A 22,301-nucleotide genomic window follows, 5' to 3' on the forward strand; every position below is an offset into this window, starting at 1 on the left:
GGAGAGGGTCCTCTTTAATGAGTATGTAAAACCACTTTGTCATTGTGGAATTTAGAAATCGTTTAACCTTTCTGAGTCTCAATTTTTTACAAAATTGCCCTCTAAGTTTGGGGCAATGCCATGTATTTTGTAGGGTGGTTTTAACTGCAATGCGACAGAAAATGTACCTGAAGCATAGTCGATCCTTGGTGAGTAGCAGCTTTTACTGCCCAGATTCAGTTATCAGAAGCCTAACTTTTCTGATTTTACAAAGGCTTAAACTGATCTATGAAGAAAAGATTCAGGAAGAAGTGAGATGGAAAGGGAGGGAGGAGAGCCTAAAGCCGTGGTTCCTAGGAGGATGGACCCTAAGGCACGGCACCCTCATCAGCTGGGACTCGTTAGAACTATAAAGGCTCAGCTTCATCCCAGACCTACAAATCAGACATGCTGTGGATGGGGCCCAGCCCCAGGGTGGTTTACCAGGCCCTACAGGTGATTCCTATGCACTCTACTAGGCCTAAAGTTAGAGAAGTCGAGCTGCAGGCTTGGAGGGTAGGTAGGTCAGTGGGGTAGTGCTGTGCTCCCCAGGGTGGTGAAGGGCGTAGAGAGGAGGCTGAACAGCTGAGACTCCATAATTTGATTGGACAAAGAGGCCGTGAGGAGGCAGACTTTGGTGGATGAAAAGGGGTGATGCTTGTCAGCAGGGACCTGGAATGCAGGCTGGTGAGGAGGTTTTGACAGTAGGGGAGGAGCAAGATGGGTTTAGTTTTGGAAATGCTGTGTTTGTGCTGCTGGTGTTGATGTCAGCAGAGGTAACACAGTGTGGGGGAAACAGATTTGTGAGCCACCCTCACGGCGGTGGTGGTGGAAAATGTAGTTTTCAGATTGTTTATCCGAGGAAATGGTACAGAGAAAAAGAGAGCCAAGATTGGTTGTTTTGGAATTGGATATTTGGGATTATGGCATCCAGTTTCTCTTTCAGAAGGATAAGTATCAGTGTTTAAGAATACATGGTGCTACCATTTTAGATAAAACTAAAGTATCACCATCACGTTGGAGCTTTGTCATAAAGCTGTCTTTAGGCCCCATGCTTGTGCCATAGAGGATGTTCTCGGCCATCATTTAACCTTGAGATCCAAGACTTAGGGTGCGAACGGAAGGGTTCTAGTGTGTTTTTCCTCCAAGACAGGAAATGGAGTGCTGTGGTCAGAGTGAAGATGTGCCTGGGGCAGGCTGCTGAGTTTCTCCAAGTATCAATTTCTTCAACTGTCAACCAGGACAATTATGGTTCCCACCTCCTCTTTGTGAGGACTACACAAGATACTTCCCAAAGAAAAACTTAGCAGAGCCTGCCACTGGGTACATATGTGCTTTGCTGTTATTTTCATGGTGGTTTGTTGGAGTTGCGGAGTAAAGGTCTTCTCTTTGACACAGATTTACAGTATTATTAAGAGGAGGTAATTATCAGAAGTCATAATATAACTCTGAGTTGAAGATTAATGGGTTTGTGGTTTTCAGTGAATTTTCAGTACATTGAAATATGGGCTTTATTAGGTTTGTGAGAAGGCATAAGGGAGTTGGCTTGGGAAGTTTGACTGCATAAAAACAAGGACCAGATATTTAAAAAGTTATTTTATATCCAGCTTTGTTGCAGACTCACATAGTTTCCTGTACCAGAAAGATGTTTCAGTGAGACCATAAAAACTTAGTACATCTGTGCAACATGTTCATTATATCGAGAACAATTTCTCATCCACTGTCTTGGATTCAAAGTCATTCAAGAAACATGTGTTCCTGTTTTCCACTGGGTTTTAATTGGACTGTGGACCACACACTTATGTTTAGGAAATAACTTTGTATCTGTGCTACATGTACATGTGTAAAGAACCTTCTCGGTTTAGAGACTGTAGCTTCTGAAACTCGGCTCCCCTCCCCGCAACTTGGAAGAAAAGTGACCTGTGTGCATAGGTACATGCATGTGTGGTTTCCGTGCCACTTCTCAGTTCTGATTTTGTTCCTTAGGTCTGAGCTATGTTTCATACTGTCTCTGTGTATTAAAAGAAGTGGTGACATAATCCATGATCAAAGGTTTCACTGCAGAGTTACTAAGGGCTTTAATTGAACATTTCACTGGGTTTTAGAGAAGAAAAAAAAAATCAGATGTTCGTACATAGCGTGTCACATGACTTGAAGGGCAAAGCTTGAACTTTATGTGTTTGATTAAAGTTTCATTGGGACTCCTATAAATGACATTTGTAATCTTCATGCGTAGGAATTACTCTGTAACTCAAAATGTAGCCAAAGTGTATTTTGCTTTTGGGTTTGAATGCCTCCAGCTTAGCTCAGACCTACTATCCCAGCTCTTCTAGAACTACACAAGGCTTGCATCTTTCTGGGAAGTGTAGCTGTTGCCACAGCTGAAACAGTGAGCCAGACTTAGGTAATTTTATTAGCCCAGAAAAAGTCTTATGCTCTTGCAGCTGTTGTAGGTCCTAACCATGAAAACAAAAACCGTCTCAGTTATCCACGATCCATGAGAAATTGGCAATGGCCCAATGTATGTTCATGTATTTTGGACTCTGAATTATATTTATTTTTATACAGGCATCCCTTGATTTAGGGCACACAATTGGGGAATGGCCTGACTCTGTGAGACAGTGGGGGTGGGAAAGGCCAAGCCTTGGGTACGACCCTTGCTAGGAAGCCAGATCCAGTTTACTGGAAGACTGTACTTGTTGGATCTTAAACGTTTTTAAAATGGATAAGGAGAGAATCCAAGAAAGCAACAAAACAAATGTAAAATAGACTTGTCCCAAATAGTCAGCCTGGCTTTCTTGTTTTTGTATATTGTCCCACACTGTACATTGCCACAGGTCTTTCTCCTTCCATGCCAGGCTGGTTATTGTGGGTGAGTTTGTAATTTGGAGGTGATGGACTTACTTGATAAATAGAACTTCCACAGACTACTCTGAAAATGGGACTTGCCAGGAGCGGTGCATATGGGGCATACCCAATCCTGCTAATGTTTGCCAATCAGTAAATTGCTGTTTAATTTTCTGAATTTCAGTGGTTCTGTGAGTGGGATAAAACTGAGCTGCTGTTTCTCTAGAAGCATGTGAGCTATTAGGGCTCTTGGCAACTCGGAGTAATTGTTCCACTGAGTCTGACCTTGATTCTCTGGTCAGGGTCCCTCACCCTTGGGGTCATTGGATGGACTTCAGGACTTCTGTGAAGTGCGATGGGTGGAAATAAGTTTGACATCCTTACTTTCACTAAGCTCCAACCAAAATGTGGCCTTTCCTCCAATCATGAAAGTGGGCCACAAACCAGGTATATCATTAGCATCTGTGGCTTTGGCACATAGAAATTACAGAGTTTTGAATCAGGTTGTTGGAAATAGTTTAAACTGTCATTTGTGTCCATCACTGCTTAGAGGACTACAGTAGCTGTAAGAACTGCAGCTGTGTCTTGTATTTTATGCCTTAAGCACACGTTAATATTACCACAGATTTGCTTTTTAAATATTTTGATATCTGCGTTTCATTATAACTGATTTTCCTTGTAACTGTATTTTTTTATTGGGGAATACTGGGGAACAGTGTGTTTTTCCAGGACCCATCAGCTCCAAGTCCAGTGGTTGTTTTCAGTCTAGTTGTGGAAGGCTCAGCTCACTGGCCCATGTGGGAATTGAACCGGCTACCTTGTTATTATGAGCACTGTGCTCTAACCATGGAGCCAACCGGCCTCCCACCGGAGGCTCAGATCCAAGCTCAGGCCATTGCTTCTCACTAGCCCATGTGGGAATCAAACCGTTGACCTTGGTATTATGACTTGAAGTGTAAAGTCACCACTGAGCCAACTGGCTTCCTTGTAATCGTATTTTCAATGTCAAAGTCATTCAAAACATTTTGGTTAAAGGGTGTAGATGGCTGAAGTGGTTCATAGCACTTAAAAAGTCACAAAATCCTGCCTTGGATGGCCCCACCCTTGGGCTTTGAGACTGGGTTTGTTAACATTAAAAAAAAAAAAAAAGTCTTAACATGTTTAGTTTTTGTTTCCTGGTATGACTTATCCTTGACTTTTATCATCTGGAGCTCTGGTATTCCCCCATTTGGGGGTTATTGGAGTGAATTAAAAAATAAAGTTATTGCTCCTTCCCACATGATCTTTCTCACAGGCCGCTGTGGCAGTCCCCTTTAAGACTGCTTACTGCAGCCAAACGTGTATGGCCGAGAATGGTTTCCCTTACAAATTTCAGATAAGAGCCCAGTGATGCATGTGTTATATTTGCTTTAGTGATGGGAGGAGATGATGCTGCGTGGCTTGAATGTATTGGATTCAGCTCTCCACTGCAGGCATACCCTAATTTATCTGGAGAACCTTATGCTCAAAGCTAAAACCTTATTACATCTATTGAACTGTGTAAAACTGCCCAGAGAAAACAATCTGTCCTCAGGCCATTCTTTACCTCATCCCATCACCTTTTAACAGGTTTCATGCAGTTCATTCAGTGAGAAATGGTTTTTTTGAGTCCCTCTTTCACATAATGTTTACCTTTTTGGTAAGTATTAGGAATAGGGGACGCATTGCCCAGGTGACACAGAGGTCTTTGCCCCAAATAATCTTACCCATTGGCAATGTGGGCCACCTCACAGTGTTCTCCCCTTGTGAGCTTATGAATTTAAGAGCTTGCTCATTTTAGCATGTATTTTGTTGCATGATGTCTTCACGTTACACACATTGACAGTACTATAGTTTGAAATAACTCTGATAAGTTGGATGCCTCGCAGAACTTGTGGGAACAGAGAGTAGGTGTCTCTCAATAGAAGTAAATTCTCTTTTTAAGGATAGGTTTGAGGCATGGCATGCTCTGAGAGTGGAGGTGTGTGTGTGTGTCCGTCCTTGTGTGTTCATGTCCATCTACCTCCTGAGGCCCCTGGCAGCTGGTCGCTCTCATTTATATCCAGAAAAGGAGGCATAGGATAGGGATTGCCTGGTCACGCTCTGGAGCCAGACTGGCTGGATGGGCACCCCAGCTCAGCCCCTGTGAGCTATGTGACCCTGGGCATGTCACTAGCCTCTCTGTACCTTTGTAGACTGGAGATACTTATATCTAGTACCTTCTGTAGAGGATAGATTTGAGGACTAAATGACTATATGCTAAGTGCTGAGAGCAGTGCCTAGAATATAGTTAGTGGTAAGTTAAGTGTCGTTGCCTGCACATTAAAATCACCTGCACATTAAAATCACCTTTTGTTTTAAAACAAAAAACTACATCAGTACTGAGAACTCCCATCCCAATGAAATTAGGACCTGGGGAGGTTATAACCTTGTTCAGAGCATCATAGCAAGTCACTGACAGAAGTGGAGGAAAGGTTTTGATGTCTTATATTCTGGGGCTTTAAGTGAAAGATCCATCTGTCAGCTACATAAGCAAGAGATCTTTCTGTAATGAATAGCTGCCTTTCACCGGGCATCTTTGAAGTTGTCTGACCTTTTTCACTTTGAGTCCAGATGCAGTGTAATTTAAAAAATTTAATTTTTTTAGATTTATAATACCAGACTTCATTCAGCTGGCATTGATTGATGGAGTGCCTTTTAACACTTTTTGAAAATTGGACTTTCTGGCATGTCTTCCACGTCTCTTCTCCTTTCAGACTAAAAGCCTATCACCCGTGCCATTGACTCCTCCAAGCGGCTCTTTTTTCAGCTGTGGTGATGGTTTATCTGCTCCTGTGATTATAGTCATCTAATTAACAAAAAATAAAGTTTCCTCTTTAAAATGATAATACCTATAGGGGTTCGACTGATACTTTCCAGTTGAGCAGTAAGGGAGCAGTATTCCTGTTAGAGGAGTCCGTGAAAGGCAAAATCACTCGCCCGTCGTCGTTTTGTTTATGTAATGCGTCTTACCTTTATTCAGGGAGTTGTAGTTATTACACGTCAGAAAGGTGGTCAGTGTGGGTTGGAGATCATAGCTCTATTGTATGATACAAATGGAAAACTGAACAGGAAGGAGAGGGGGAAAGAGAAGAGAACATAATCAGGATGTGGTTGTTATGGAGCTAACCGCCATAATGAGGGTTGGGACATTGGTCTCCAGTTGCTATAAAGAAAACTGGAGAAAAAAGTTGCTTACACTGGGGGGCACCCTGTGACCCTCGTCACATCCTCTGCAGAACTGTGAGAGAGGACGGGACCACATTCAAAGACTTCTTCATCTTCAAACCCTATGTGGTTTTCTATGAACTGTTGGCTGATGGTCCTGCGGGGCCTAGCGTTGATATTGGCTTTCTCCCAGCTCTCCTTCACTGGGTCCATAACAACCAAACAGTCATTCCCATGCGAAAGCCCCCGTGTATTTGAGGCTTGCATTCTGTGCTCTCCTGGTCACCTCCCTGTCTCCACTCCAAGTTCAATGAGGAATTGGGAAGTGGTTTCTCAGTGCCTGAGTTCAAGGCCCAGCTCTACCTTTACTAATTGTGTAACCTCAAGAAAGTTGTTAGAATCTAAGTCTCTGCTTCCTTCTTTATAAAAAATAAACAGTAAACTATCTCAGATTATTTCTGAGGATAAAATGAGATTATGTGTGTATGCAATACTTTTCATGTTACCTGCCATAGAGTAAACACTACTTATTAGGACAGTGGGTGATGTTCCAAATCCTGCCTCCTGCAGTAGCATCCGAATGACCCTTCCTCAACCAAGAATCAAGCTCCTTGACTTCCTTGCTTCTAGCAACGGTCCCTTGAGGCCATTCTGCTTTACCAAACCATGCTATTAGTCTTCGTGCGGGTTTTATCGTTGCTTGGTATTATTCCACATGAAGTTTATTTAAAAGGACCAGTCTTATTTTCAACTTTTTCATTCACTTGGTCCCACAGTGTTTGTTCTTTGATGTCTTCGAGATACCACGCCTGTTGTCTCTGGCTGTCAAACCTCAAAAGACCTCACTTCCGTCCTGGCTAGCGTTGATTCCATGTGCTGTTCATCGTGTGTAAAGCCACATCATTTTGACCATAAACTTGGAAATTAGTACTTGGTGCCAGAAGAATTCTTAAATTACTAGTCCAATCCCATCGTAGGAGACAAATGCCATTGATTTTGATTTCCCTTCCATAACAGCCCTGCTGCTCCTTCCTTTAAAGAGATTTCTTTAATGTTTGTTGTACCTTGAAAGGTACATTTTAGGTGCCGTGGGGATTGGTAGAGTTCCAACATTTGTCACTGTGACTTTGATTGGTAACCATATTGTCAGGACAAAGTGGAATGTGGAATTAAAGATACCTTTTGACTACCGTGGCTCAGGAAGGCTTTATGGAGAAGGTAGTGTTAAAAGTTGGACTGACAAATTCCTTCACAACATACAAAAGAGACTCTTGTAGCCTTAAGGAAGTAACTTTGTGGTATTTTGCTCCAAAAGTGAAATATCCTTTTTGCCAAGTAGTTACCAAAATGAGACGGTCTTTAAACAACCTTAGGTATAGTCATTTTCTAACAACTTGAAATACCAATTGAGGATAATCAGATTTTTTAAAGATACTTGTCCTGAAACAATTTGTATGTCTTCCTATAAAATATTTTAAATATAGATTGAAAGTGATTTTAATCTAATAGGAAGTTTCCACTTAATTTTGTACATCGTAACTTAAACATTTGAGTTCAAACTTCATGCCCAGAACTCTATTACATTTACGTTACCTGTGACTGGAAGTTTACTATTCTTCATATAACTCATACTCAAATCTGAAGTCTTTTTGCCTAAGTCAAACCTAACTATAAAGAAAAGAACAGTAGAATTAGAGGTGCAATTTATAGAAGAGGTTTGAATAAAGAAGACCAAGTGGTTGGGCTTATGTGTCTTAGGGAATAAATTATAGCCTAATAATACCATATTTTCCAGCTATGCAAGTTAAACAAAACCAAAGGCTAAGCCTTTAGTCGTTATCACAGTTGCTTTCTGTTTGCTTGATCAATAGTCCACTCTCCTCTCCCCCAGCTTTTCTAGACAAAGCATCTAAATCCCAGAGAAGTTCAATGACTGGGTCCCAGTCACAACGCCAGGACCAGGGCTATAGGACTAGGTCTCTTGATTACTAGGTTTTTTCTACTACAGGAAAAAAAAAAAAGTGAGAGCGACCTCCTGGAATTTCAAGTATTCATCAAGGGTTGGTATTTCCCAGCCTCATGGGATCTCTAAAAGAATGTTGAGATATAGCTCTTGCTTTCAGAAAGCTTCTAGAATGCAGTTTCCCGTGAATTTCCAGCTAACAACCAGTATGCCCTCTGTAGCAGACCTCTTTGTTTCCTTTGCTGTCTCTATTCTGCTTTGTTTTCTCCTATTTGCTCTATTCTATATTATTTATCTTATAGGCTGTTTCAAACCTCCCACTGTCACCACCCATTTCCTTTCTTTTCATAAACACTAAAGGTTGCTAATGCAAAGAATATTTCTGAAGCTAGTCCCACAGAAGACAAGGTGATTATTTACACCAGTCTTATACTTTTACAAGGTTGAGAAAGAAATTTTGAGCCCCTAAAATTGAGGGTGTTTTTGATGTCTCTCCCTTCTCTGGGGAAAAAAAAAATTCTTAAAACTTATGTTTCCAGTATTTAGTTTCCAGTATTTTCACGTGTCAGTATTGCTACTCTAGCATTATTGATTTATTTTGACAAAACAAAAGAGGCACTTTCAGAGACAACGTTGCTTTGAGGTCAGAAGGATAGTTTGGTGGGAGAAGCTCCTTCAAATGGAGTGTGTACAAAGTGGGTGTTTAGTTATTCTGGATAACTGGCTAATAAGATGTTTGTTATCTTGAGATTTTAAGGTTAATTCAGTTGTGGACATGAAGGGATTTATAAAACGCAACATTTTTCCTTGTATTTCATTGCTTGGTGTCACGTGGATTTAAATGAGTTTACTTGAATTCCTTATGAATAAGAATTTATAGGAATGTTCTTCATAACTTATAAACTGCTATAAATGTTGGTTAATTGCTTGCTTTGGAGGAAATCGTTCATCTGTGTTCATTGCAGCGCTGTTAAATCTGTCAACAAATACTGAGAACAGAGTGGATGTGAAGCCTGTGTTCTGGCTTCTGTTTGTATCTGTTAAAGAATAAACATAGTCCCTGCCCTCAGCTCACAGATTTGACCTGAAGTTGTATAAACACGCAGTATGGCACTCCAGAAGAGGAACATTTCATGCTAGTGTTACCCTGTGATTTCAGACAAGGCGGTCGTAGTGATGATACTGCACTTCTGATTACAGCGGAAATAGATTTTTGCCTTGTTTTGAAATCATCTGTCTTACCTAGGGTGATTTTTGTTATAGTTTCTATACCATTGTAATCACTACATAGAATTCTAACACATGACTGGGGGACACTGTGCCTAGCCCCAAAGACTTTATGTGTTAAAGGAGAAATCCAAGAAGTGAAAGTAAACTTGATAGTTGATTTAACTTCTAGGGGTTTTAGAAGGAAGTCTCAATGGTGGTTAGGAAACGCAGATGTTGAATGATAGTAGAAAAAATAAGGCAATTTGCATGACTTCAGATCATTGGGCTTCTACGGATAATGTCACATCCTCACATTTTATTTTCTTTGAAATGAACATTATAGGCAATTTTCTCCCATTAGTTAATTTCAATTTTTATAGCCTAGAGGCTGGTTGTTCCCCTCTTCCTCAAAAGTATATAATATAAAGAAATGATAGCTGAAGTTCTCTATTTTTTCAAAGACTTATTTTTAAGTATTCAAATCCAACCATATATTTGTACTACTTGCTGTCACAGAGGCTTAGGTTTTATGGGGCAGGAATTGAGGTATTTGGCCAGTAGTTGAGTTATACCTGTGGGTGTTGGTCTATAATATAATATTTAAAGTGAAAAAGAACAATATTTCTTATGTTTTATGCTAACATTTCTAATGTTTGTCTGTACGTACTTCCTGACCACACGTATGGTCTTCTAGTAGCAACTTGATAGCTTCTGTCAGTTTCTTTTCAGGGCTTATCATTTAATCAGTTGGGTCTGAATTACTGTGTCTGGAAGGTTTGTTTGTATCATTTCTGTTTGGCTCACTTCTGTGGCAGGACCTGCGTTCACCCTTTTTAGGGGTAAAAAATGACAGTAGTTAGGGTTGCTGTGGGAAGGGATGTGTGTGTGTGTGTGTGATGATGGTGCAGACTTGTCATTTAGGGAGAGCCTGCTGGCTGCCCTCACAAGACTGTTTCATGGTAGCATTTACATTCAAGAACGTATTACTGTCCTTCTTTTGGTACTCAAACTGGAGTCAGAAACCCAGTATTCTCCATGTCTTAAATGGATGATACTTGGCCAAGTGATTGCCTTTAACAAAGCCCGTGAGAGCTTTTGGTTAAAGCCAGAACATCCGTTTATTAATTTATCCCCAGAATCACATTTGTCAACAAACCAGTCAGTTGTGTTGGGTTGATTAGACCAGCACACTATCTCCCTACTGTTGTTAGGCTAAAAAAGGAGCCAAATTATGAGGTGCTCCTCAGTGGGAACAGTATCAGAACAAGGGAAAGTAGTTCTGTGATGCCAGTTACATACACATAGCACCGGGCTCCAAAAGCCCCATGGGTTCATTTCCGGAGTTGGATATGGGTGTGTGTGTTTATAAGTACAAAGATACAGTCTAGACAATCTTTTCTGGACGATACTGCCAGTGTTGACCCACAATCTATTACTATAGGTGCTTTTTCTGATGACCCCACACCCCTTCAGATGATCATAGTCTTTAGGTCCATTGATGAAAATCGAGTTTCGGGGCAGCCGGATGTCTCAGTTGGTTGGAGTGCGAGCTCTGAACAGCGGGATTGTTGGTTCGATTCCCACATGTGCCAATTCCCACATGTGGAGGGCTGCACCCTCCACAACTGGATTGAAGGACAACAACTTGGAGCCGATGGGCCCTGGAGAAACACACTGTGCCCCAATATTCCCCAATAAAATTTATAAAAAAATGAAATCAAGTTTCAGTTACATGTTTTGGGTCATGGATAATTGGGACTCCCAATGAGTCTGCATAGCTCCACTCTGATCACACAATTTAACTCACTGGGAGCAGTCTTATTTTGTTCCCTTTGTGTGTGTGTGTTTCCTTACTTTTGCACTCAGGTATAATCAGTTTCTCCAGGTCACAGTTTGGTAGCTTTATAGAATATAAATATAAGATGTTACCCTTGACTTCCTATTTAGGGAGGAAAGCAGAAACTGAAAAAAAATTATTAACAGCGGATACCTGATAGCCTCTTTCACTTTACTAAAGACCACTGATGTAAAAGATGTGACTATCCTGAAAACAGCTGAGCTTCCCCCAAAATAGGACACAAGGTCTCTGGGATGCCCAAATCACAGTCTCCTAGTCCTTGCTCTGTGGGACGTATATACCAAGTGGCATATTGGCTGGGCTGTGGATTGTTGCTGACTAGGGTGATTAATCAGGATTCATCTGGAACAGTTCAACAGGGACCTTGGACGAGCTCTGTTGGCATGATTCCATTAATATTTTTCTTTTATTTTTAAAGTATATAGTCCTTGCTAAATGACAGACAGTGAAGGTTGATTGATTTATCTCGAGAGGAAAACATCTGGGCTTATTAGGCATCTATCTATTTATTATTTACTTTTGCCTGTCATTCTTTATGCCACATTTTGCATTGTTTCTTTTAAGCACTACTGTCAGGAGAAATTTGTGTTTCCCCAGTTCCCCTATGGAAGCGCACTGTGGCCCTATTCCAGATTCAGTGCTTGCCCTTCCGGTGAAACCCACATCTTTTCACCAGGGTTCATTCAAGTAGCATTTGTAAAAAGAATTAGGCTCTAAGCTGTGCCCCTTGTGTATGTAAAGAATTGTTCGTAAGATGATTTAACCCTAATAAACTTCGCTATCACATTCTCCAAATTCTACTTAAGATGTTATCTTTCTAGTATCTCTCAGGTGTGTTTGTTTGTTGTTGAATATTTTGTTTGATTGCTGTTGCCCAAAGCTTTCATTGCTCTGAGAAGACTGGCCAGTCCAGAAGGAGGACCCTGGCTGGGAGTCTGCAGATTTGGATTCTGGCCCTGCCTTAATTAGCTGCCTGACCCCTGGGCAAGTCAGCCTCCCAGGGTCTCTGTTTCTTCGTCAGGAAAACAAAGGGCTTGGAAAAATAAATACAGGCCAGGACCAAATGATAAGAAAGGTCACCCTGTGTGCTTGGTCATGGGATTCTGTGAATGACAGCATGTTGAAACTCTTCATGCCTGTCAGTGGTCCCCACAAAACCTGTGGTCCCCACAAAACCACTTTGGGGTGGTGAGACATGTAGGGTGTTACACAGAGGCCATTTTAAGCATTCAGGCAAACTAGGCAGGTTTGGGAGCCCTGCTCTGTGTAGGAGTTTCTCCCTTCCTCCCCCCCTCTCTCCGCTCCTATCTCTATTTCTTTCTTTTTTCTTTCAGAAGCAACCTGCTTGCCTTCTACCTTCCTCTCCTTTGGTGCATTGGGTGCGTTGTGATGGGTAATACAACCCACTCAGATTTGTTACTATTTGGAGTTGTCCAGCCATCTCATCTCCGTGGAGGGAAGAGAGAGCTAAAGGAGATTGTTGAAATAATGAAAATAATGGTCCTTTTGTCTGTCTCTTGCTGTCGGGATGGTTTCATGTTTCATCTTAGGCCTGGGCCATTGTGTAGTTTTTACATGCTCAGGACAACCCCGCTTAAAAATACAGCTCGTTTATTGAAAGGATTCAGCTGTAATGCCACTGGCCTGTTCCACTTTCCTCCCCACCTCCCCAAAGAGTCATAACTATCCATAGTACAAACCCACTGTAGTGTGTGCTGTTTAATCACGTCCCCTGACATCAGGGTTAAAATGTGTTCCCACTGTATTTATTTTGCAACTGCTTATAAGGTGTCTTTCATTCTGATAACCTTCCAAAATGTTTTCCTTGGGGTTATATAATCACTAGCATCTGTAAAACATGTCTTTAACTATGTAACTTCCTTCTTAACCATTATCTTTTTGATTCTCTGTTTTAATGTTTTCTTTTGATGAACTGGGGCTGGGAGGACCCGCATTCCTATGCCAGACACCTTATAGTAATGTGCCTAGATTTACCCTCGTTACTTCAATTAGATATGGAATGCTGAGAATGCACTGTTGTGGGTTTTTAAAAAACTTTTATGGCAAGACCGTGAACTTCTGATCACTTCATTAAACGTTATAGAACACTCCTTATGTCTTTAGCATGTAGTTTCCCATCTTTATTCATAGACCATTAATGTAAAACTCAGGGCACCTTTATATCACCCTAAGCAATCTGTTTGTTTGAACACAAGTTACCTCTTGTGTCAATATGCTAGTTACGAGTATATTCTAACTTACAACCATTAATTCCTCTTCCTTCCCCTCCTTTTCTCTTAGAGGCAAAGGAGTGTCAAACATGTTAAAGGCTGTGCTGAAGAAGAGCCGAGAGGGAGGAAAGGGAAGCAAGAAGGAAACAGGTATGTGTAAAAGAATGAATTGGGTCAAGCAAACATGGTGGGTGTGGAGCCGCACATGTCTGGACCCCACCCCAGGCTGGGCAGATGTCAGTGCATCAGGAAGCATCAGAGAAGTGATATGGGTTAGAACAAACAGTGTATTGGAATGACATGTGGTTCTGAACTTTCTTTTGAGAAATGACTTTGAAAATTGAGTTTGGGTTCTGAACCAACTTCTTCCCTAAAAGATGTGTAAGGTTCATAATTTTAACAAGGGATTCAGATCCGGAGTTTGACGTAGAGAAATTCAGGGATGGCAAGTGTGTCCAGGAATTTGGTTTCTAAGAAGCCCTTTCCCTTTTCCCACATGTAATTGCATTTTATGTGTTTGACCAACTGCTGGCTGACTGGCCCTCATCTTTTGAGTATCAAGTTTTCCCCCAACAGGTGTATCCCCACTCAATGCCAGACTGTTTAATTTTCATTATGATGAGAGCTACTTAATTTGGCTTGGATTTCATTTCTGTTTGTAGAGTTCTGGTACATATGTGGTCATTGTGACTCTACGTTCCATCCCATGTGATGAACTCCAATAAGGTTATTTTGGTGACCACTCAGAACACCGGTCAAAAATGGGGTGTAACACATCCCATTTCTCTCTCTAGGAAAACTACATGCTGTCTACCTGTATTGCACAATGAAATTCTGTTAGTGTAGATTGATTTCCCCGAAATGTGCCATTTCACTCTGTAAATGCATGTTAATCCAGAGTTGACAAATGGCTGGTTTTCCGAGTTGTTGCATATATTCAATATACACATATTGTATATATTCAATATACATATAATATATATATTCAATATACAATAACAGAAAACCAGCTATTTGCCAACTCTGGATTAACACGCATTTACAGAGTTTTAATTTCTATTAAAATATAAATAAGTATGCTTATTTTCATAACATTACTTTCCGTAAAATTATAGCTAACTTTTTAATTCAAAAGATTTTGTAATACCTTATGATAAGATTTGTTAATATCTGTTATTTCTATACTTATATATAAAGTGGACTTTAAAACTTTTTGGTTATATGGAACCTAGACAAATTTCTTGTTTATTAGTTATCCCTTAAACCAAGTCTGCAAAAATGACAAACTTACCTTAAAAGTAGTCTTTGTTGTCAAGTTGCTGTTAGGATTCCATTAGAAGCTTCTCATTAATGCGTGAGTAAACAGATACAAAGAAGAAACCAGTTTTTAATATTAGAAACAGGAGACCATAGTTAGCTCTTAACCTTAGAAAATCAACCCCTAGCTTTGAATAATTAATTAGAACTGTTACTATGGAGAATTTTTAGTTCCCATAATTTCTGTCCAGGAGGATATTCATCCTTTGTTGGGTCACAGCCAAAACATCCTCTTTATTTCTCTGAAAGGAGTTTAAAAAAAAATTTTTTTTTCCAGTTTTGGCTCATCTGACACTCATCTCAGGAACTTTGTTGTTTGCCTCATTAGATGCCTTTGTAATTTCCAGCATAAAGTTAGATCCTAAACTATCTGGCTAGAGCTGCCAACCAGTGGCCAGAGCATCAAAGCCAAAACTCCCCCACTTAGTGATGGAGTCTTTCACAACCAACCTACCATCCTGTTTGATCAATCCAGACTCATGTGAAATAACAGTATATAAATGGTACTCAACACCCTGTCTTTCAGATGGGCCAGACAGTGAACATAGTTTGCATTTGAAACTTTTTCAGTTGTAGATCATGTGATTTGGGGTTTAATCCCCCCTTGTCTTTAAGAGCAACTACTGTTTTTATTTTCTGAATCACTTCTTCATAATAATTCCCACACAACGGCTTTTCACTAATGCAAACCAACTTGAAAAAGTAATGGGAACGTTTCTCATAAAACATCTGTATACTATGTGCCTTTTTCCTCTTAACTACAACCTGGTTGTATTAGTTGGGGAACAAAGCAGATGGAATTTTAAATCTTGAAGTTATGTCACAAAATGATTGGGGAAAATACTTGGAATTTGACCATTCATATGCTGAGCTCTGCGCCAACTCTCATTATATAAGTAAATCATAGCTAAGTTTCTCTGTAAATTGAAGCCGGCTAATCTGAGACGCCTCTGAAAGTTGGGTAATAGTATCTCCTGCAGTACGGAAAAAGTTTGCTCTACTGTTTCCAATTAACACCAATCTTTGTTGCAAGCACAAAGGAAAATTAATTTCTATGTACTTGAACTCACAATCCTAGAAATTTAGGAAATATTCACGTCTAAAATACTGAGTTCAGCTTTTCCTATCCTTTGTAGATTGTTTTTACAGACAATCTTGAACTACCCTTTTATGAACCTATTGTGAGAATTTGGAAAATATAATCACTGAGTTAAATTTAGTATTCTTCAAAAGAAAACTATTTTTTTAGAAGTAGTGTTGAACAGTTGGTGTACCCTCAGCTTCTATCCCTAAAAGAAGATATTACATGTACCTACTTTAAACTAATGGTAAAAATTTAGCAGGAATTGAAATTTGTTATGTGTATATATATATATACACATATGTACGTATATATATGGATATTTGAAATATGTATAGTGAGATATTAAACTTGAAAGCCATTGAGTAAACTCTAAAAATAGCAAACATCTTTTTTATGATTATGGTTTTTTTTTGTGTGTGTGTGTGTGTGTGTTTTTATCTAGGAAGTACTTATAGCTGAGCAAAAAGTGTTTTCTGGGCGCTATAGAATCATATTGGAGAATGCAATATTAAAAACTTTAAAATGTGTTTTGGGAAAGTAAATTTACCTCGTCTCGACCATTCCATGAGTGTGAATGAGCACTGTCTTTCTCTTGACCTTGAGTTGGGCCTAAGGGAGCAAAAATCAATATTAAACTATAATGTAGAAGGTGCCAGATGAGGGCATCTATTTTTTCTCTCCTTGCTCTTATGTTAGGACCTTGATCTAAAACAAGTAAATGAGGTGTTATCTTTATTTTGAAGTTCTCTAGAGAGATCTACAACCTTTTACCACATGTCTCTTTATTTTAAGTGACCTTTACTATCACAAAATCTTCATGTTACTATTATTAAACTTAATTTGAAAAATGAAATAATTACTGTATTCTAAGATTGAAAGTTTTCTGTTATCAAATCTGGATCTAATAAGAGTTTAGAGTGAATATAATAGCACATAAGAAATTAATATATTTTATGTAAAGCAGCACTGTTTAGAAAATGAATAGGAAAAAGGTACCATTTTAGGATAGGAAGAAAACTAAATATCAATCTAAGAAAAAATATACAAGCCTTATATCGAAGACAATGACAAAACTTTACTGAAAGTCTTAAAGGGAGACCTGAATAAATGGAGAGAAATACCATATTTCTGAATGGGTAGATTCATTTTTTAAAACCACCAGATTTTACAAAATTATCTATACTTAGAGCAGTTGTAGGTTAACAGCAGAACTGAGACGAAGATACAGAGATTTTTTTGTATACCCCGTATCACAAATGCACAGCCTCTTCCATTATCACCATCCCCCACCAGAGTGGTGCATTTGTTGTACATACATTGGTACATTTGATGAACCTACATTGACACATCATAATCACCCCAAGTCCATAGTTTACATTAGGGTTCACTCTTGGTGTTTTGCATTCTGTGAATTTGGACAAATGTATAATGACATGTAACACTATTATAGTATCATATAGTGTATTTTCACTGCCCCAAAGTCCTGTCATTTTTTTTTTTTTAACACAGCATACCCAGTTGATTTAAAAATTCATCTGGAGTAGAAAATGCTTCAGAATAGCCAAAGAAAAATTGAATGTGTGGATCGAGTGCAACTAAATAGCTGAGCCTGGTTCCCATGCTTGTGTTCTAGCTGCAAGAGAGGCCTGACAAGTGTGTAGTTGTACTTCTTAGCTTCTGTAGGACAAGGTGGACTTTACCTCCCACCAAGACGCACATTGCAGAGGATTCTTCAGTCATAGACACTGGGCAGGTCCCTTCTACTTCAAAAACAAACCAAGCACAGAGATCTAGTATAATTCATTATAATAGCTACTGCTTCCATGTAGCGAGTAAAGGGCTTGGCTAGTGTTTTGGACCTGTTTTGCCTACTGGTTTATAAGAAATGAAACCTAGTTTTATCTGACATCTATGATATAGTCTAAGCTCACAGTTGATGGTGTTTTTGGTTTTCTTTCAATCCTGGCAATAGTGGAATCAATCTGGAAGTATTAGACAGGCAAGGCCTCTTCTAGTTCTTCTCCTGCCCTCCGCCAGGCTTGAATCCATAGTCCTTTGCCTTATCCAGCTCTCCTAGTTATTTGTATTGGTGCAGAAGTAGCTTCAAGTTAAAGCAGAAGAGCAAAGTTCAGTGAGCTTTTAATTGTGGTACTGCCTCAATTAAAATATAGACTGATTAAGGATAGGTTGCTTAATGTGCCAAAATAATTATTTATTAGTCTTTCCCTTTCAATTTAATTATCTGTGTTCTTTTTACAGTGCGGGGGGGGGGGCTTAATTTGAAGTAATTTATTAAAAAAACATTTGACCTTCACCTTTTAATCGTTAAAACCCAGCTGGTTGGCGAAATACACTTGTAATGGTATTAATTAAGGCATTGGATAGTCTCGAAGCTTGAGTATGTACTGAATTAATCTGTTAGCTTTGCATCTAATCCTTCACTTTGAATTTGTAGTAAAAGGAAGCTGTTTGCCTCTAAAGTTTAAAAGTCATTGATGTGATTGTTAAATGTGGTATTTTAAGCCACTCCAGGCTGCAGTCTGGTTTTCAGTGGTACCTTCTAAAAATGCCTCAATACAAACGATGCTTTGTTTTATCTGGAAAATATGAAGCTGCTTTTGATTATTCTGTGCTGCATTGCCAATTTTCTGTGGTTGTGGACTATTATTTAGGAATTTAGTGCAGTGACTGTCTTGCTGAGGTCTGGATATTTGGTATCTTGTTGTTAACTGACCCCAAAAGTGTTTTCCAAGCAACAGAACAAGCAGAAGTAATTCAGACTAAAGGTATTGTATTTCTCTTTACTGGGGCATTTGAACAAATTCTGTAAAATATTAGGACACAATTTAAACATAGCACGGAACCAAGCCGGTGTTTGGTAGAAGCAATAATGCTGTTTCCTCTGGTGTGATCGATCCCTTTTTCAGTTTTTCTCTTTGTTGTCCCTAATACGTGTCACAAAGTCTAGAAACAATACGGCCTTTAGAATTAGAAGATACAGATGCAAAGCTGGGAAGCTTAATCACCTCCCAGTTTATTTGAACTTACACAAATTTCTTAACCTAGCGAAGCTACCTCACAGGGATGTTGTTGGGTTAAATAAGAGAACCTCTTTGCAAAATTGTTTCGCTTGACATCTGGCTTTTGCTCGATATTCACTACAGCTTTGCTTTCTTGAGAAAACTCTGTGATACCTTAAAGAACAAACAAAACGCTTCCAAAACTTCTTGTTCCTTCCCTGTTAAAGAGAAAGCAAGACTGATCTCAGGCAAAAGAGTGAGTTTCTAGGAGCTTCTTTCCATAACTTGTCATCAACTTTAGATACTAAAGGCTCTTCTGCTCTCTTTACCCTTTTCCTCATAACCAAAGTGGGAAAGTGCAGAATTGTTTGTTTTATGATGGTTTATACTTTGACAATCATTTATTTTACCTTTTAGCCTATATCAAGCACTTGCATTTTATATTTTTTCTTTGTGAAATTAAACTGAAAGGCTTTTACCTTTGCTCAAGAGATTTCAGGAGTTAGCAAGCCGCCTTAAGAAGAGGTTTCTAAGTACAATTCATAAAGTTTCTGAAATGTTTCATCTCAACCCATCCTTAACTAATGAAGGTTTTCATATGTGGAAGCCCTGTCCCCTGTCCTCTTTATAGCTTTCCCACAGGTTTTAGGGAAATTTAACAGATGAAAGAGTTAGAGAAGGAAAGGAACAAAAACTTAGCATTTATCATCTGTCAGACACCTACACACAATGGAGCAACCTGCTCTGTCCTGACCTTCCTGTTTCCCGTGAGGGGCATAATTAGAGAAAGCTCTGGACCGAGAAGAAGGTGAAGTCAAGCCTCATCCTGGATCTCCCACTTTTTATGGCCTCAGCAAGTCACAACCTATCTGAATCATCATAAAGGATGTGGCAAAATTCTCAAACAACAACACTTATTTACTTGGATCCCTTTTTGCATGTACCTGTGTAAATGCAATAGGAAACATAATATGAAAATATAAATTAACAATTCAGAGCCCATTCTTCAACTCTAATGTCATTTGACCAATATTTTTTTCATTAAAGCTGCTTTTCTGTAAAAGACAAAAAACAATGATCCTCTTTTTGTATAGACCTCGTCTTCAAAGAGCTTTGTCATGTGTAGCTTCTTAATTCCCATAAAAAACTCTGTATTTGAATTTTCATGTGACCTATTTGCATTTCCCTGAAGGGGACTTCCAAGGTTTATTTCTATTTTACAGAAAGTAAAAAACTTGATTTCATAGACTCCACTGGCAGATATAGTTACTGACAGGGAAGGTGATCTACTAAAGATTTTTACCTCAATGGACTTATTTTTGCCATAGAGGATGATCTAAATTCTTAAGGGGATGGAGGCTTTAACCTTGCATTTGTCCTACAGGATGGCCATCAGGAGTAACCAATTTAGATAGCTCTAGCCCTGGTGTAGAGCATCATACGGAGAAGCCGTTTTTCACATCTGACACCATGGAGTTAGAAAGTAGGCTTTGTGTCTCTCAACTCTCTCTGTCCCACATTCTCCCCACTTTGATGACAGTCTAGTTATATCTTATCAGTCATCAAAGTTCCCAAAGTAGACTCAGATTCTTGTCCTGTGTTCTGCGGACCACAGCACTATCTTAAGGGTAAAGAGAAAACAAGACCTGAGTAGCTGTTTTTTAATTTTTCACTCAATGTTTATTTGGGTCAGAGAATTGCCCATTTTTAAGGGAGTTTGGGGACATCAAACTGCTAGATTTGGTACATGATGACATTCTCTGTGCCCTGAGAGTATCCCAGAGCACAGATTACTGAGGAATGATGATGTCTCTGATACGGGACATGCACATAGGTGGCTCGAGTGGTTTGGGCACTTGTCTGGGGTTTTTATAGATCATGGAACTGGCTGGTAATAGAGGCTGAGAGCCTGGATACAAACTCCAGGTTAAGGATGGAGGAGAGCCACCTCTACACTGCTGATGTCCTGAGGACTGTACTTTTATTTGTTTTCAAAATGGAAAAGTTTATGTATTAATGCCTTATATTTTTGTAAGAGTTTGTTTGTTCCTGCCCCACCCCAAGCAAATTTTCTAGATGACTTTAGAGTTATGTAGAGAATCATTTCCAAGTACCATATATTAAAACATATTTTGATTTTTGATGGTGCATTTTCTTGTTGTCTTCGTTCATGCTACCATAGAGTGGTTTAAACGATAGAAATTTATTTTCTCTCAGCTCTGTTCTGGAGGCTGGAAGCTTGAGATCCCCTGATCGTCATGGTTGGGTTCCGGTGACGGTTGTTTCTTGCACACTGCTTCCCCGTGTTTTCACATCACAAAAGACAGAGACAGCAAGCTCTCTGATGTTTCTTCTTATAAGGGCACTAACTCCATCATGAGGGGCCCACCCTCATGACCTCATTTAAACCTAATTCCCTCCCAAAGGACCTGCCTTCTAATGCATTGGGGGTTGGGGCTTCAACATAGGAATTGGGGGCAGAGCACAATTCAGCCTAAAGCCCTTGTCTTGATTGTTCTGAATACAGACAAGAACACCTTATTTCACTGATTATAAAACACACCATTATTTTGTGTACTACTAAGTAAGAGAGAACTGCTGTCAATTAAACTGACATAATACTTTTAAAGTTTGTTATACTTACTATTTTCTTCTTTTAGAGAGTTATTTTTACATATCTCCATGTTTTTCATAAAATAGAAGGAAAACGTAAATAAGTTTGTTGAGACATTTCAAATTTATATTCAGAGCCTGAGCCTCCTAAATCAGTTTTTCAATGAGTTATCAATATCCAGTTTCCACACGACTGATCTTCTCAGCCATTAACAGCACAGCTGCTGTGCTGGTTTTCGAGTCCTTCACGATATTCTCCCGGACTTTCTTCCAAGCTGCAGACCTCTTTCCTGCAAATTTGATGACATCCTTTTCTGATCTCAAAAGGAGGTTTTAATGGAAGACTTTCAGATGAAATCCAGGGTTCTTACTCCTTCTACAGTGGATCTTAAGTGGTTTGTTGACTAAAACCTGAAAGGGGTTACAATTGTGTAGTCACTCCGCTAGATGTAATAACCCAGCTTTCACAGTGACCGCCTCATTGCAACCATTAACTGGCTGATAGCGATTTTAAGATGCCATCAACTATTACATACATTTGGGCTTTGGAAAAGTTAAATTGAAAATAAATATGGTCTTTGAATCAATGCCCAATATAGTATGTGCTCATTGTAGAAAATTTGGGAAATATGGATAGGACATAGAGAAAAAGCCCTACGGAAATAAAGGAAAAAAATACTCTATGATATTCTTTATCTTTTGCATTATCCTTTTTAATGTCATTAATCTTAGAAAAATGCCTAATACATTACTGTACCAATATACAATTTTGTTTGGGCTCATTTTAATTGTTTCCATGTTTTTCTCATTCATTAAGAAACTCTGGAAAATACCCTTTGTACAAATCTCTGATTATTTTAGTAGAATGTTTCCAGGCAAGGAATTAATAGTGAAAGGAAATGAACTTTTCAGAAGC

At 39.3% G+C, this 22,301-nt stretch overlaps 1 protein-coding gene across 5 annotated transcripts in view; it reads left to right on the plus strand.

Annotated features, from left to right (window-relative positions):
* Positions 1–22,301, plus strand: part of TANC1 (tetratricopeptide repeat, ankyrin repeat and coiled-coil containing 1) — a 218,550-nt gene that overhangs the window by 56,658 nt on the left and 139,591 nt on the right. For all 5 annotated transcript variants that reach the window (XM_081052234.1, XM_081052237.1, XM_081052233.1 and 2 more), the window contains one exon: positions 13,422–13,501. In XM_081052234.1, the coding sequence (XP_080908360.1) occupies positions 13,441–13,501 (61 nt within the window). In that variant the 5' untranslated portion in view covers positions 13,422–13,440. The remainder of the gene's footprint in view (positions 1–13,421; positions 13,502–22,301) is intronic.

Source organism: Rhinolophus hipposideros (assembly GCF_964194185.1).
Source record: "Rhinolophus hipposideros genome assembly, chromosome: 6".
NCBI lineage: Eukaryota > Metazoa > Chordata > Mammalia > Chiroptera > Rhinolophidae > Rhinolophus > Rhinolophus hipposideros.